General features: G+C 50.1%; 2 protein-coding genes across 2 annotated transcripts in view; one reads left to right on the top strand and one right to left on the bottom strand.

The window, feature by feature from the left end:
• Slc25a25 (solute carrier family 25 member 25) overlaps positions 1 to 6,849 on the bottom strand; it is a 37,575-nt gene extending 30,726 nt beyond the window's left edge. The window contains exon 1 of the mRNA XM_048343668.1: positions 6,535 to 6,849. Coding sequence (XP_048199625.1) covers positions 6,535 to 6,792 — 258 coding nt within the window. The 5' untranslated portion in view covers positions 6,793 to 6,849. The remainder of the gene's footprint in view (positions 1 to 6,534) is intronic.
• An 887-nt stretch (positions 6,850 to 7,736) lies between these two features.
• Positions 7,737 to 12,835, top strand: Naif1 (nuclear apoptosis inducing factor 1). The gene is made up of 2 exons (XM_048343701.1): positions 7,737 to 8,507; positions 12,197 to 12,835. The coding sequence occupies exons 1-2, from the start codon at positions 7,997 to 7,999 to the stop codon at positions 12,667 to 12,669; spliced, it is 984 nt and encodes a 327-aa protein (XP_048199658.1). The 5' UTR covers positions 7,737 to 7,996; the 3' UTR covers positions 12,670 to 12,835.
• Positions 12,836 to 14,643: the final 1,808 nt, after the last annotated feature.

Genomic DNA, 14,643 nt, shown 5'->3' with positions numbered 1-14,643 from the left:
CCAGAAGTAGCGCTGTGGCTCAAATGCTTAGCCTTGGACAAAAAGAAGCTCAGGGACAGTGCCCAGGCCCTGAGTTCAAGCCCCAGGACTGGCAAAAGAAAAAGTCTGTGAAGACTTAGTGTAATGAGACTAGTCCGGTAGTCACAGTTTTGTGGGTTGACTTCATCCCACAGCTGTCTGTAGTTGGACTAGAAATGAGAATCAGCAAAATAGTGGTTTGCTTCATTCCTCTGTGGTTTCTGTGAGACTTAACTATCCACTCTCTGAACACGAAAGGCATTTCTAAGACTGAAGCTCTAGATGACATAACTCTGGCACATTCTTACTTATTATTTTGTCTGAGGAATCAGAGTACCTGACTGTTTTTTTCCAAATAGTAACTATTTAAATTTTTTTTTGTTTTGTTTTTGGTGGTATTAGTTTCAATGCTGGGCCTTGCACTTGCTAGGCAGGTGCTCTACCAAATGAGCCACATATCCAGCCCTTTTGTGCTTTATTTTTTGTTATATTTTCCTCTTATTTTTTGCCTGGGGGCCTGCCTGGACTAGGATCCTACTATTCCTTCCCGGCTGGGATATCAGATGGGTACCACCGTGCTCAGCTTTTTGTTGTTGTTGTTGGTTGAGATGAGGGTCTCTAAAACTCTTTTCTTTTTTCTCAAGTGAGCCTTGGAATCTTGACCCTGCTCCCTATCTCCTGAGTAAGTAGGGGTGGCAGGTTGAAGCCATTGCCCATGGCTTCAACTCATTTCTTTCCTTTTTTTTTTTTTTTTTGCCAGTCCTGGGGCTTGAACTCAGGGCCTGGGCACTGTCCCTGAGCCTCTCTCAAGGCTAGTGTTCTACCACCCGAGCCACAGCGCCACTTCCGACTTTTTCTGCTTGTGAGGTACTGAGGAATGGAACCCAGGGCTTCATGCATGCTAGGTAAGCACTCTACCACTAAGCCACATTCCCAGCCCGTTTGTTTTTCTTTTTTTTTTTTCCTTTTGGAGATAGGGTCTTGCTATGTAGCCAGGCTGGCTTTGAACTGGCAATCCTATCCCAGCTTCCCAAGTATAAGATTATAGGCCTCCCAATATGAACTCACTTAAAAAAATTATCTTGGAGCCTGGTACTGGTGGCTCCCACCTGTAATCCTAGCTGTTCAAGAGGCTAAGATCTGAGGATCCCAGTGCAGGAGAAGTTGTGAGACTCACCTCTAATTATCCAGCAAGAAGCTGGAAGTGATGCTGTGGCTCAAGTGGTACAGTGCTAGCCTGGAGCAGAAAAATTCAAGCAAAAGCATGAAGCCCTGAGTTCAAGACCCAGTACATGCACAAATATATATATATATATATATATGTATATAATCTTATAGTAGGCTCCAGTGATTATGACTTTGAGCCAGGCATCAACACCGTAAAATCAACTTAATAAATTAGCTCAATCCATTGCACAAAGAGTAGTACTTTTTCTAACAGGCCATTATTTTATTCTTCTTGATGTCCACCCCCTTCTATGATTGATTCTTCTGTTGACCATCTTATCTACTCTGCCTGGCTGGCTAAACAATGCCAACTGTACATTAACGATCTTCCATCCAAACATTTCAAGTCCAAAGGGATTGCCTCATGTGAACACTGCCCAGGTCAAGGACAGAAAGAAACAAGGCAGGGTGGGTTGCCCATCTTTTGCTAGGGGAAGTGAAGGGCTGCAGAATCTTGAAATGTGTACTTTGAAAACAGAATGTGTAGTTCTAACTGGATTTCTTGAGCTCAAAGCTAGGGTACCTGCCTAATTTCCCTTTTACATCCTTCAGAAATGACTCTTAGACTAAATAATTAGAGGAGCTGCAATCAGTTCGTCCTTATTCTGGTCTTGTTCTCAAATTCCCAAATAACTTTTCTTTGTGCGCCAGTCCTAGGGCTTGAACTCAAAGCTTTGGGCTTTCACTTGGCTTTTTCAGCTCAAAGTTGGTGTTCTACCCCTTGAGCCACACCTCTATTTCCAGATTTTGATGGTTAATTGGCGATATGTGGTTAATTGGATTTGTCCTCTTGGGCTGGCTTTGAACTGGGATCCTCAGCCTCCTGAGTGGCTAGAATTACAGGTATGAACTACCAGTACCTGGCTCCCAAGTGATATATTGAGGTTATTCCCCCACCCCACCCCACTCCACCCCAGCTGCCCCTTGAGATAGCCCAGGCTGATATTGAACTCCTGGGCTCAAGTAATCCTTCTGCCTCAACACCCTAAAGCAGCTGGGATTACAGACATGCACCCCTATTTGCAGTACTACTGTCTTTCTGAACAACTGTTTTGTCTCTATAAAATGGTATAAATCAGGACTGGGAATGTGGCTTAGCGGGAGAGTGGTTGCCTAGCATGCACAAAGCCCTGGGTTCGATTCCTCAGCACCACATAAACAGAAAAGGCTGGAAGTGGTGCTGTGGCTCAAGTGGTAGAGTGCTAGCCTTCAGCAAAAAGAAGCCAGGGACAGCCCTCAGGCTGAGTCCAAGCCACAGGACTAGCAAAAAAAAAAAAAAAAAAAGTATAAATCATCTACAATCTTATTGTAGAGCTCCAACTAGACACCAGCCCCTTTGAGAGCCCTTAAGCCTTAGCTAGACAGAAGTGTTTACAGGTAACACAGCTTGCTTTCTTCCTTTAATTGGCTACTCGAGTTCTAACCTATGTTTTAAATTTGTTTTAAGACAAAGATTTTGTTTGGTCACATGAAAATGCCTGAAATAGTCCATGCTATAATTATCTCCAGCTGAGTCTCATCTCCTAAAATCATTACAGTTGTCGTCATCTCTTTTTCTTTCTTTAGGAAACCTTTCCCATCTTTTGTCCCAGAACAGGCTTCTGGCTCTCATGGGCCTTTACAAAGAACATTTCCCAGCAGCTCCTGGTAGCTAACACCTATAATCCCATCTAGCCTAAGACTCTTGTCAGAAAGAAAAAACAAAAACAAAAAACTAGAAGCAAAAAGAACTGGGGTGTAGCTTAAGTGGCAGAGCACTTGTAGGAGGCTTTGAGTTCAGTCCCTCTATTGCGGGGGGGGGGGGGGGGGGGGGGGAGGAGTGGAGGAAAGAAAGGAAAAAATCTTCCTGGGCTAGCTGCCAAAGGTTCTCTGCCCATTTCCATTTTAAGTATTTTTTTTTCTCTCTACCCAGATCTGTTCTAAAACAAAAGCAGATGGCAAAACCTGCTGGTTTATTTATTTATTTATTTTAAAAAGAAAACTTGACCCCAGGCTGTTCTAAGCTAACAAGAGGCTATGGAGTCACATAGTCTGGGCTCCCGCACTGACACTTCAACCCCTGACTCCTGGGCAAACCTTACATCTCTGAGGGCTTCACAGGGGTCACAGAATGCAGCTCCCAACATGTAATATGTTCTTACAATGCCTTGGACAGACACCCACTTTTAACCAATAGGCCCCCAAGTTCTCTTTCTCCTGCCAGTTCAGCAAAACTATGGCAAGCTAATACTAATGATAGCTCAACAGGAAGTGCACACGACTGGGTTGTCTTCCTGGTGGCTATTTATATTTGCAAAAATATTTCTTACTTGCAATGGGGAGGGTCAGGGTCTAGCTGCACAAGCTGGCCTTGAACTTGCTACACCAGTTTGAGGCTGGCCTCAAACTCTTTAATGCTCCCAACTCGGCCTCCCAGTGAGAGGATTACAAAGAGCCCCCAAAGCCAGGGTAGATTTTTCTTTCTTAAAACATTCTCTACAGTTCTAAACTCTGCTCCTTTGCCAGGTAATAAACTAACGAGTCATTTCTAATCTTTTCAAGGCTGTATAACAATTTAACTTGTTCAAAAGCTCAAAGAGTTGTAGAAAGAGTTCATATTAAACCCATACCTCAAAAGATCAAAGAACTGTTTCAGGAAGTGAAACTGTGGCTTAAATGGTAGAAAGCCAGCCCTGAAGGGAAAGGCTAAGGAACAGTGCTCAGGACCTGAGTTCAAGCCCCAGGACCAGCACACACACACAATTTCATACCATAAAATTTAGGACAGTCACAGAGCCAAAGATTTTGAAGCCAAAGTGGCTTCAGGGGATGAGGCTCCTTTTGGTAAGTTAAAAGGGTTTTCTTTTAGGTCTGGAAGAATGATTCCTTTTTCCTTGTTTGCCCTTAAGGCAAATTCACTGCAACAACAATAACAACAACAAGTACAACAACAAAAAGGATCAGAATCAATATCAGATGTGCTATGAATTTCCAGAACATTGTGACTCTTGTTGAGGCGCGAAACTTGGTGTAAATCTTGAACTCTGTCCTGGAGCCAGGTGTCTTAAATGTGCCTGGCAGAGTATTCCAAGTAAACAGGTGGTCCAGAGGAGCAAAAAGATTCAGCTGTGCTTAGGCTTCCCGGGACCCTAGAACACAGATCCTTGAACTTACCCATCCGATCTTTTCAACTGACTTATTCATTAGATATCTGTGGGGAAATCTCCAGCTTACAATACTATTCTGGGTAAAACTGATTTTTTTTTTTTAAGCTCACATCTGTAATCCCAGAACTAGGAATCAGAGCTGAGATTGAGGCTGGAGGATTCTAAATTCAAGGATAGGCAGGGCTACACAGCAAGATGCTACCTAAAAATCATGTTATAATACATATACGATTTTTAGTGTTTGTGTCATTACTGAGGTTTGAACTCATGATCAGGATGCTCCCTTGGCCTCTTCTCACTGAAGCTCCACCTCTAGAGGCATACCTCCACTTTTGGCTTTTTTTTTTTTGGCCAGTCCTGGGCCTTAGACTCAGGGCCTGAGCACTGTCCCTGGCTTCTTCCCGCTCAAGGCTAGCACTCTGCCACTTGAGCCACAGCGCCGCTTCTGGCCGTTTTCTGTATATGTGGTGCTGGGGAATCGAACCTAGGGCCTCGTGTATCCGAGGCAGGCACTCTTGCCACTAGGCTATATCCCCAGCCCCCTCACTTTTGGCTTTTTTGGTAGCTAATTGGAGATAAGATATTCAAGACTTTTCTACCTGGATTGGCTTTGAACTGCAATCCTCAGATCTCAGCCTCCAGAGTAGCAATGTCTGGAATACATATAAGCTTTAAAACCTGTCTCTAGTAATGAGAGTGGGGATCTTGTACTAAACCTCTTGGACTTAACACAGTGATTCTGTGTTGCACTATGTTATCCTTGGTTTTCCAAGACTGATTCTAAGTAGGTTAATTACCTTAGATGTAGATCCAAGATTACCTTGGACATGCCAGTATATACACTGACCTGACCAACAAATTTGCAAAATGCCAGTAAAATTCACTGGCACCTTATCAGATTTTCTTCATACTTGACTATGAGATTTCTGTTACACGTACAAATGGGTCAAACTAGCTTTGCAAAGAAACGGGTTATTAGGTAAAAGTAGTCAGTAGTCTTAACTCCACGTTGTAAATCAGGATAACAAACAAAATACTTGTAGCTACAAGCATAAAGTAAAAACAACAAAAACCACCATGAGAGACAGTAGAGAGGGAGGGGGAAAAAAGAAGACATTGTTCCAAGCTTCTCATAAAAGGACAGCACTTCTCTTTCTGGCAGGCTCAGAGGTGGTCATTTCCCTGACTTTACTCTCTCCCAACCTGATCTAACCTCCACTCAGGGCTGGCTCAAGCCTGTAATTCTAACTACTCAGGAGGCTGAGATCTGAGGATCACAATTCAAAGCCAATCAAGGCAGGAAAGACCTTGAGCCTGTTACCTCCAATGAAACGACAAAAAGCCTGAAAAGAAATTATGATTCATGTGATAGCTTGCCCTGAGCAAAAAAAAACCAACAACTTAAGGAACAATACCCAGGCCCTGAGTGCAAGCCCCAGTACCCATACCCAAACACCCTTACACACCCCACACAAAAGAACAACCATCTCCCTTCTTAGGTGTACCCCACTTTCACTTTTACCCCAGATTCTTCCACTCCATCTACACTCCCAACCTTGCAAGAGATCGCGACTCCAAGTTCTGGATTAGCCACAGGGTTGGGCCTAAGCCACGAGACCTGTCAGTCCTCACCACCCACATCCACACAGATCTGCCTGAAACACCAGTTCCTAATTTTTTTTTTTTCCCCAACACCCACATGATTCTGAGAGAAGCCAGATCAGGTCCCAGGGTGGCATGGAAACGAGAGGAAAGAAAAAGGCGAGTGGGGAGTGGGTGGGAGGGGCGCCGCTGAAGGTGGACCGATGAACTTGACAGGGAGATGGGGATGCCAAGCTTGGCCTTGAAGTTACCCTCCTGAGACGTGGCCTTCCTGGGGGTAAAAGCTCGAGCAGGGAGAGGCTTTTCGCCCACCCAGAGAGGCCCACGACCACTCTCTCCTCGACCAAAGCAATCCACTGAGAAACCCCACTTCCGCCGAGGTAAAAACGGGTGGCCATCTGTCATCTGGGGCACTCTCCGTGACCACCACGGGTCCAGCCCGTCCACCCAGACCTTCGCCAAGCCCGATCGCTGGGCCGGGCCCTGGGGACCCGTCACCCCGTCTGGCTCCCCGCCCGCGCGGGTGGCGCGCGCTGCTTACCCGGAGCTCGACCTCCGTGCGGTGCAGTCCCAGGCGCCGCAGCCCCACGGCCAGGTCGTTGACACACAAGCCGCCGTCGCGGTTGACGTCGAGCGTCTGGAAGAGGCTCCAAAGGCGCAGCCGGTGGTCCGGGCCCCCGCAGACGGCGCCGCCGCACGGGTCCCCCACGGACGCCGGCGACGAGGCGGGCGACGAGGCGGCGGCGGCGGCGTCCGGCGGCGGGGAGGCCACGCAGCGGCACAACACACTGCTCACCATCGGGTGCGAGACAGGGGCGCCGGGCGCTGGACCGGGGCGGGGGCCGGCGGGGACGGCGTGGAAGCACGCCGGATTCCCTACGACTGCCAGCGCGGGCTCCGAGAAGCCGGCAAGCTGGAGGGAGGGGCCGCTTCCGGGAATCCCGCCCCGCCGCGCTCCGCCGCGCTGGCCACGCCCCCAGGCCAGCAGCCGACCAGTCACGAGTCCGAACGAAAGCCCCCCACGGAGGGGCGGGGCCTGACCAAGGCCTACCCAGCTCTATAGAGAGGGTGGTGCCCCGCCCCCCCCGCCCCCCCCCGCTCAAGCTGGGGCCGATTCAAACCGAGGAAGGCGGGGATTGGCTGAACCAGGCGGGAGGCGGGGACTCACGCCGCCACTGGCCGAAAGCTGGGAGCTCTGTATCCAATTGTCATTAAAATTGCTGCTGAGGCTGCGAACTTATCGGGACGCGTACGAAGAGGGCAGTGGCCTCCCGTAGGAAACAGGGCTTGTGTAAAGCAATTGTGGACGGAACTTACAAGACAGCGTTGGCGTCCTTATGAAATTGAGAACCAATTGGCCAACAGCTCAAGGCCCCAGATACTAAACATCGTCCGAAGGCCAGGTTTTAGTCGTCTTACCTCCCTAAACTACCAACAAAATAGCTGAATGTAATACCGTGACAGTCAACACCAACAATAGAACGACAGAATAACTTTCCAATGGAAGTGAATGAAGGCCAAGTGGGCGGGCGCCCTAGAGCGACGGACAGAGCTTTAGGCCAATGATCGGATTCCTTCGAGCAGCTAGGCGGGCCCTTTGGCTGAATGACAGGCAGGGAGAGCCAGTGACCAACTTGATGTTGGGAGCCGCGATCCACGGGGAAGGCGGGCTTCCTTGGAGAAGCGTGGAGGGGCGGGAAGAAGGGAAGTGGGCGGATCTTCGCACACCCCGGCGGAAGAGGCAGATTCAGGAAGCCATTACGCAGCTGACTGGTAGCGGCCGGGCGGGTCCGGGCTGGGCCCTACGCACTTTGCGTAGCGAGAGGGGTTACCTAAGGCCTGGAGCTTGGCCTGGAGCAAGCCTGGCCTTATCCCCCTAGAAGGGGGTGGGTTAGTAAGGGGCAAGGCAGAGGAAGAAGGGGGAGGGGAATTGGGGCTGTTGGGGACACTATAATTTTTTTTTTTCCTTCACATATAAAGAGTGGAGGGGAGAGCAAAGGGCCATGGCAGTCCCAGCCAAGAAGAGAAAGATGAACTTCTCAGAGCGAGAGGTGGAAATCATCGTTGAGGAGCTGGAGCTGAAGAAGCACCTGCTGGTCAACCACTTCAACGCCGGGGTCCCTCTGGCCGCCAAGAGCGCGGCCTGGCATAGCATCCTGAGAAGGGTCAATGCTGTAGCCACCTGCCGCAGGGAGCTGCCCGAAGTCAAGAAGAAGTGGTCCGATCTCAAGACCGAAGTCCGTCGTAAGGTGGCCCAAGTCCGGGCTGCCGTGGAGGGTGGCGAGGCCCCAGGACCCACTGAGGAAGATGGAGCTGGTGGGCCTGGGACGGGCGGTGGCACTGGCGGCAATGGCCCCGCTGTAGCCCCCGTACTGCTGACCCCCATGCAACAACGCATCTGCAACCTGCTGGGCGAGGCCACCATCATCAGCCTTCCCACTACCACAGAGATCCATCCGGTGGCCCTCGGACCCACGGCCACCGCGACCGCAGCCACGGTCACCCTGACACAGAGTGAGTGACCTCTCCCTGCCCAGTTCCCCGTGATAAAAAAAAAAAAAAAAAAGGGAAGGGCCGGCAAATGGCTGGGGCGGCCTGGGGGAAAGGTTGACTGCCAAGGGGCAAAGGCCAGATCAAATTGATCGGCCTTCTAGCCAGCAGATAGCTCTCACACCATTTATGATCAAGACTTGACCTCCACTGGCTGCACTATGTGGTCCTTCAAGACAGAGATTGTATCTGCTCAGGACTTATCATAGGGCCTGACACGCAGTAGGTGGCCAAGGATATATACTTGTTGGATAAATAGATGGGAATGATACTGCCCAAGTGAAACATCCATTCTGAACAAAGACATTTTGTGTTCTCAGGGTGGCAAATATGTGTCAAGTTCTGTTTAGGAAGTCATGGTTCTTGAGTTAGTCATCAAACATTGACACTTACTCTACAAAACCATGTGCTGAGCACAGAGATTACCAAGGTGTTTAGAATACAGACCTACGTAGGCCTGGGAGCTGAGGACATTGCTCAGTGGCAAAGCACTTGTTTAGCGTGAGAGGCCCTAGGTTTAATTCCCATAACCTTGAAAAAAGGGAGAGGTGGGATATAGGACGATTGTGTCTTAGTAAAGCAGATAAGGCACCTGTGTGAAGAGGTTTACTATCAGTTGGGAAAGTCCATGACTCACAAGAGGAAGGGTACTGATCCAGGCAGGGGTGGCTCAGGATGTAATAATAGCTACTCAGGAGGCTGAGATCTGAGGGTCTTTTTGTTGTTGTTGGTGGTGGTGGTCATGGGACTTGAACTCAGGGCTTGGACACCGTCCCTGGGCTTTTTTGCTCAAGGCTAGCACTGTACCACTATGAGACACAGTGCCACTTCTAGTTTTCTGGTGGTAAATTGGAAGTAAGAGTCTCACAGACTTTCTTGCCTGGGCTGGCTTTGAACTGGGATCCTCGGATCTCAGCCTCCTGAGTAGCTAGGATTACAGACATGAGCCACCAGCACCCAGCCGAGGAGCATTATTTAAGACAAACTGGGGCAGGAAAGTCCATGAGACTTTTACCTCCAAATTAATCAGCAAAAATCAGAAGTAGAAGTGTGGCTCAAGTAGTAGAGCATCAGCCTTGAAAGGAAAAGCCAAATGGGAGGGCCAGTCCTTGAGTTCAAGCCCCAGTGCTGGCTTTACAAAACGGGGTGGGGGCTGCTGGGCACTGGTGGCTCACACCTGTAATCCTAGCTACTCAAGTGGCTGAGAACTGAGAATCCTGGGCTAGGGATATGGCCTAGTGGAAAGAGAGCTTGCCTCCCATACATGAAGCCCTAGGTTCGATTCCCCAGCACCACGTATACAGAAAACAGCCAGAAGGGGCGCTGTGGCTCAAGTGGCAGAGTGCTAGCCTTGAGCAAAAAGGAAGCCAGGGACAGACAGTGCCCAGGCCCTGAGTCCAAGGCCCAGGACTGGCAAAAAAAAGAACTGAGAATCCTGGCTTGAAGCCAGTCCAGGCAGGAAAGGCTACGAGATTCTTATCGCCAATAAAACCACTCAGAAACAGCCGGAAATGGCACTATGGCTCAAGTGGTAGAGTGCTATCCTTGAGTAAAATGAATCTCAGGGACAGTGCTCAGGCCTTGAGTTTAACAACAACCCACCGAGAACTAAATTGGGTTGGGTTTTGTAGAAATTAGAGTTTATGCCCACAACTGTGAACTCTGCACATTTGTGATGGGCTATAGAGTGTGTCTGCCACTACTGATTCTCAGCGGGATGGAGACCTCTGTGCACTGTTGTGTTTCTCAAGTGTGTATGGAAATGGGAAAAGGAGGACAAACACTGGTCTAGGTTGGATGCTGCACTGGCACAGGAAGGGTGTGTAGAGATCCCATGAGCCAGTTACTACTGAGAGAAGGGGGTGTTTTGTTTTAGCACATTAGCAACTATTTCCCCTGTCTCTCTCCCACCTCCTTTTCTGCTTGGCCACAAAAGACACAAGTCAAGAGAACATCAAAGGAGGTAGGAGTGGTGAGGCCCCAGAGAGCTGGCACATGACTAGCACATGAATCTACCTCTGTGGTACTTAACCAGCTAAAAGCAGCCCAGTGAGGTGGTGTGGGGAGACCTGGGTTTGCTTCGTGGCTCTGCAAAATGAACTATGTGACCTTAGGCAAGTCACTCCGTGTTTCTGTTTTCTCATCTCTGAAAAATGAAATAGCCTTTTATTTCCCTTTTGTCATTGAGAGGATTCATAGAGCTAATGAGTACAAATTGTTGGGCATTTAAGCATTCTAAAATTTTTGTTTGTTTTGTTTTGTTTTGTTTTTTGGCCAGTCCTGGGGCTTGGACTCTGGGCCTAAGCACTGTCCCTGGCTTCTTTTTGCTCAAGGCTAGCACTCTGCCACTTGAGCCACAGTGCCACTTCTGGCCATTTTCTGTATATGTGGTGCTGGGGAATCGAACCCAGGGCCTCATGTATATGAGGCAGGCACTCTTGCCACTAGGCCATATCCCCAGCCCCGCATTCTAAAATTTTTGCTGGCATTTTTATTGACATCTCTTCTGCCCGATCTAGGACTACCCTTTGGCTACCAGTAGATTAAGAACCTAAAGCCTAACTACAGAAGTGATTTTCTCTGAATGTAGGAGGCCCTGAGATCAATCCCTAGCCCAGGGACAAAAAGATCTAAACCTCTTAGATTCTATAATTAGGGGCTGGGAATATGGCCTAGTGGCAAAAGTGCTTGCCTTGTATACATGAAGCCCTGGATTCAATTCCCCAGCACCACATATATAGAATATGGCCAGAAGTGGCGCTGTGGCTCAAGTGGCAGAGTGCTAGCCTTGAGCAAAAGGAAGCCAAGGACAGAGCTCTGAGCTCTGAGTCCAAGGCCCAGGACTGGCCAAAAAAAAAAAGATTCTAAGGCTGGGGATATAGCCTAGTGGCAAGAGTGCCTGCCTCGGATACACGAGGCCCTAGGTTCGATTCCCCAGCACCACATATACAGAAAACGGCCAGAAGCGGCGCTGTGGCTCAAGTGGCGGAGTGCTAGCCTTGAGCGGGAAGAAGCCAGGGACAGTGCTCAGGCCCTGAGTCCAAGGCCCAGGACTGGCCAAAAAAAAAAAAAAGATTCTATATTTATACATAAAGAATTATAAAACCACCAGATGCCAGTGGCTCACACCTGAAATCCTAGCTACTGAGGAGGCTGAGATCTGAGGATCTCAATTCAAAGCCAGCCCAGGCAGGAAAGTCTGTGAGACCTTTATCTCCAATTGACCACCAGAAAACCAGAAGCCTTGAGGTGAAGAGCTCAAGGACCAGACCCAGAGTTCAAGCCTCACAACCAACCAAAAAAAAAAAGAAAGAAAGAAAAGAATTTCAAAACCAAGGGAAGGAGTTGGGAATATGGCCTAGTGGTAGAGTGCCTGTCTAGAATACACGAAGCCATGGGTTCGATTCCTCAGCACCACATATACAGGAAAAGCCGGACTAATGGTAGAGTGCTAGCCTTGAGCAAAAAGAAGCCTGGAACGGTGCTCAGGCCCTGAGTCCAAGCCCCAGGACTGGCAGAAAACAACCACCACCACCACCACCAAAACCAGCAGAGGCCTGAGCTTTCCCTAGTTAGCCTCCTCCATAGCGCACAGCCACTTTCATCCTTCCAGAAGGTAACCTGCCTCTACTTTGGCTCTTTCTTTTCTGCAGTCCCTACTGAGACCACCTATCACACGCTGGAGGAGGGAGTGGTAGAGTACTGTACCACGGAGGCTGCGGCTCCCCTGCCGGCTGAGGCCCCCATAGAGATGATAACCCAGCAGGCAGACACCTCCGTCAAGCCTCAGGCGCTCAAGAGTCGCATAGCGCTCAACTCTGCCAAGCTGATCCAGGAACAGCGGGTTACCAATCTGCACGTCAAGGAGATTGCCCAGCATCTGGAGCAGCAGAACGACCTGCTGCAGATGATCCGGCGCTCCCAGGAGGTCCAGGCCTGTGCCCAGGAGCGCCAGGCCCAGGCCATGGAGGGCACCCAGGCGGCCCTGAGCGTCCTCATCCAAGTCCTTCGGCCCATGATCAAAGATTTCCGTCGCTACTTGCAGAGCAACACGCCCAACCCGACCCCGGCCTCTGATCCTGGACAGGTGCCCCAGAATGGGCAGCCAGACAGCATCATCCAGTGAGGGCAGGGGCGGGGCCAGCCTTCCGCCGCAGTTGGGTCAAACCTCCACGGTCTTGTAAGTGGCCTCTGGGATTGGATTTGGAAGGCCACACCGACAGTTCCCTCCTTGGTGGACATTTGGTGGGGGATCTCCTGTTCTGAGAAATGAAAGAGACTGGGAAGAGGAACTTGCTAGGCTCCTAGTCTCTTATTCCACCATGGAGCCACCTTGCTAGGTCTGAAGACTGGCTAGCTGGGGGGTCGTGCGCGCTGGAGATGGGACGTGTGTTGTCACGAGCAGGACTTAGGCTGTGACCCAGACTTGGTCTAGGACAGTCCTCTCACTGGGAGCCGTGTCCTAGCCTGGGGTCCTTGCTGAGCCACCCGCCCTGGGCTCCACCCTTTCCCACACCACCGGCAGCACAGCTGCCACGAGGGCAATAACACCCTCTCTTGGGAGGTAGCACCACTGAACCGGAGGAGGAAACCCTGCTCCTTTCTCCTCACTGTGCCTCACAGTCCTCAGGGGACTCCCCTTGCTGCTGTGTGCCGGCCCCAGCCCCATCCCAGACACAGCACGGCTGGGATGGGTCCATCGCCTCTGTAATACTCGGCCGGGATGGGTCCATTGCCTCTGTAATACTCGGCCGGGATGGGTCCATCGCCTCTGTAATACTCGGCCGGGATGGGTCCATCGCCTCTGTAATACTCGGCCGGGATGGGTCCATCGCCTCTGTAATACTCGGCCGGGATGGGTCCATCGCCTCTGTAATACTCGGGAATGCTGTGTGTGGTGGGAATGAGTTGGTCCCTCTCTGTTCGTCCATGGTGTTTCTGGGGAGCTCTTAGGTGGTTTCCCCTTTCCCCCAGAGCTTTGACTCAGGTTAGGCTTCAAATACTGTTAATCTTAGAGAAAGCAAACTAATGTGGAATCTTGTCCTGTCCACACACACACACACACACACACACACACACACACACACACCACTGCAAGGTGTTTTTTTTTTTTTTTTTTTCCAGAAGGCTTGCTTCAAGCCAATTGTATTTATCCTACATTCAAACCCCTCCTAAAAAAGGCCTCTAGGAGTGTGGCATTCCCTTCCTCTCTGCCCACTGACCACGTTTCCAAAACTCAGCCAAAAGCGGTCCTGCTCAGCATCCCACCTCCACTCCTCTTGCCTTCCGCAGCATTCAGTGCTTCCGGCTCTCCAGGCAGCCTCCAGCTGGTTGAGCTAATCCAAAGCCACAGTTCACCTTGCATGTGAGAGGTGGCAGACGCAAAGGCCACCCCGGAAGTGGGACTCTGCACCCTGTGCTCCGGGAGCAGAGCCTTGGAGATGCTAAAGGAGGTGCTGTTCCGTCGTCCAGCGTTCTGCCCCAGATGCTCGTAAGGATTTCACCCAGAAATGTCTGGTTTATTTTCAGACTCACCATCAGTTTCCCTCCCATCATCTCCCCAGATGATCTCCCAAGTTTTCTGGCCACAGGAAAAATGATGGGTACAACTTCAGGCTCCAGAACTTGGCCACACAAGAGGCGATGCTGCCCTCCGGGGCATGCGCAGCAGCGTGTAGAACTGCTTGGTGCCACTGGTACACGATCACTGGGAAGATGTCCCTGAGGACAGGTGGGAGATGGCCACCACACTGTCCATACTGTGCCTGTGTAGAACGAACGCCACTTCCTGGGGGGCTGGAGGGGAGTGGCAGAAGGGGTGCTCTTGCCAACATGGCCGGCGGGCTGACAGCTCCAGCGGGGCAGCTGCAGGAACTTCTGAAGGGTTTTTTACTAAGTTCTCCCCATCCCCTCCCCCACCCCACCCCCGTTAGAAATCTGAGCCGCTGTTATATTCCATTGGGATAGAAAGAGGAAGCCTGGATTACTTAAGCAGACTTATTCTTTCCAAGTCATAATTTTAAATGAAAGAAATACCATTTTTTTTTAAAAAATATATACACTTCTCTGTGTCTTTAGTTGGTTATATAAAGAAGAGAGT

This window comes from Perognathus longimembris, chromosome 1 (genome assembly GCF_023159225.1).
Source record: "Perognathus longimembris pacificus isolate PPM17 chromosome 1, ASM2315922v1, whole genome shotgun sequence".
Classification (NCBI taxonomy): domain Eukaryota; kingdom Metazoa; phylum Chordata; class Mammalia; order Rodentia; family Heteromyidae; genus Perognathus; species Perognathus longimembris.
The sequence above is the reverse complement of the archived record's forward strand: the minus strand, read 5'-3'. Positions and strand labels throughout refer to the sequence as shown.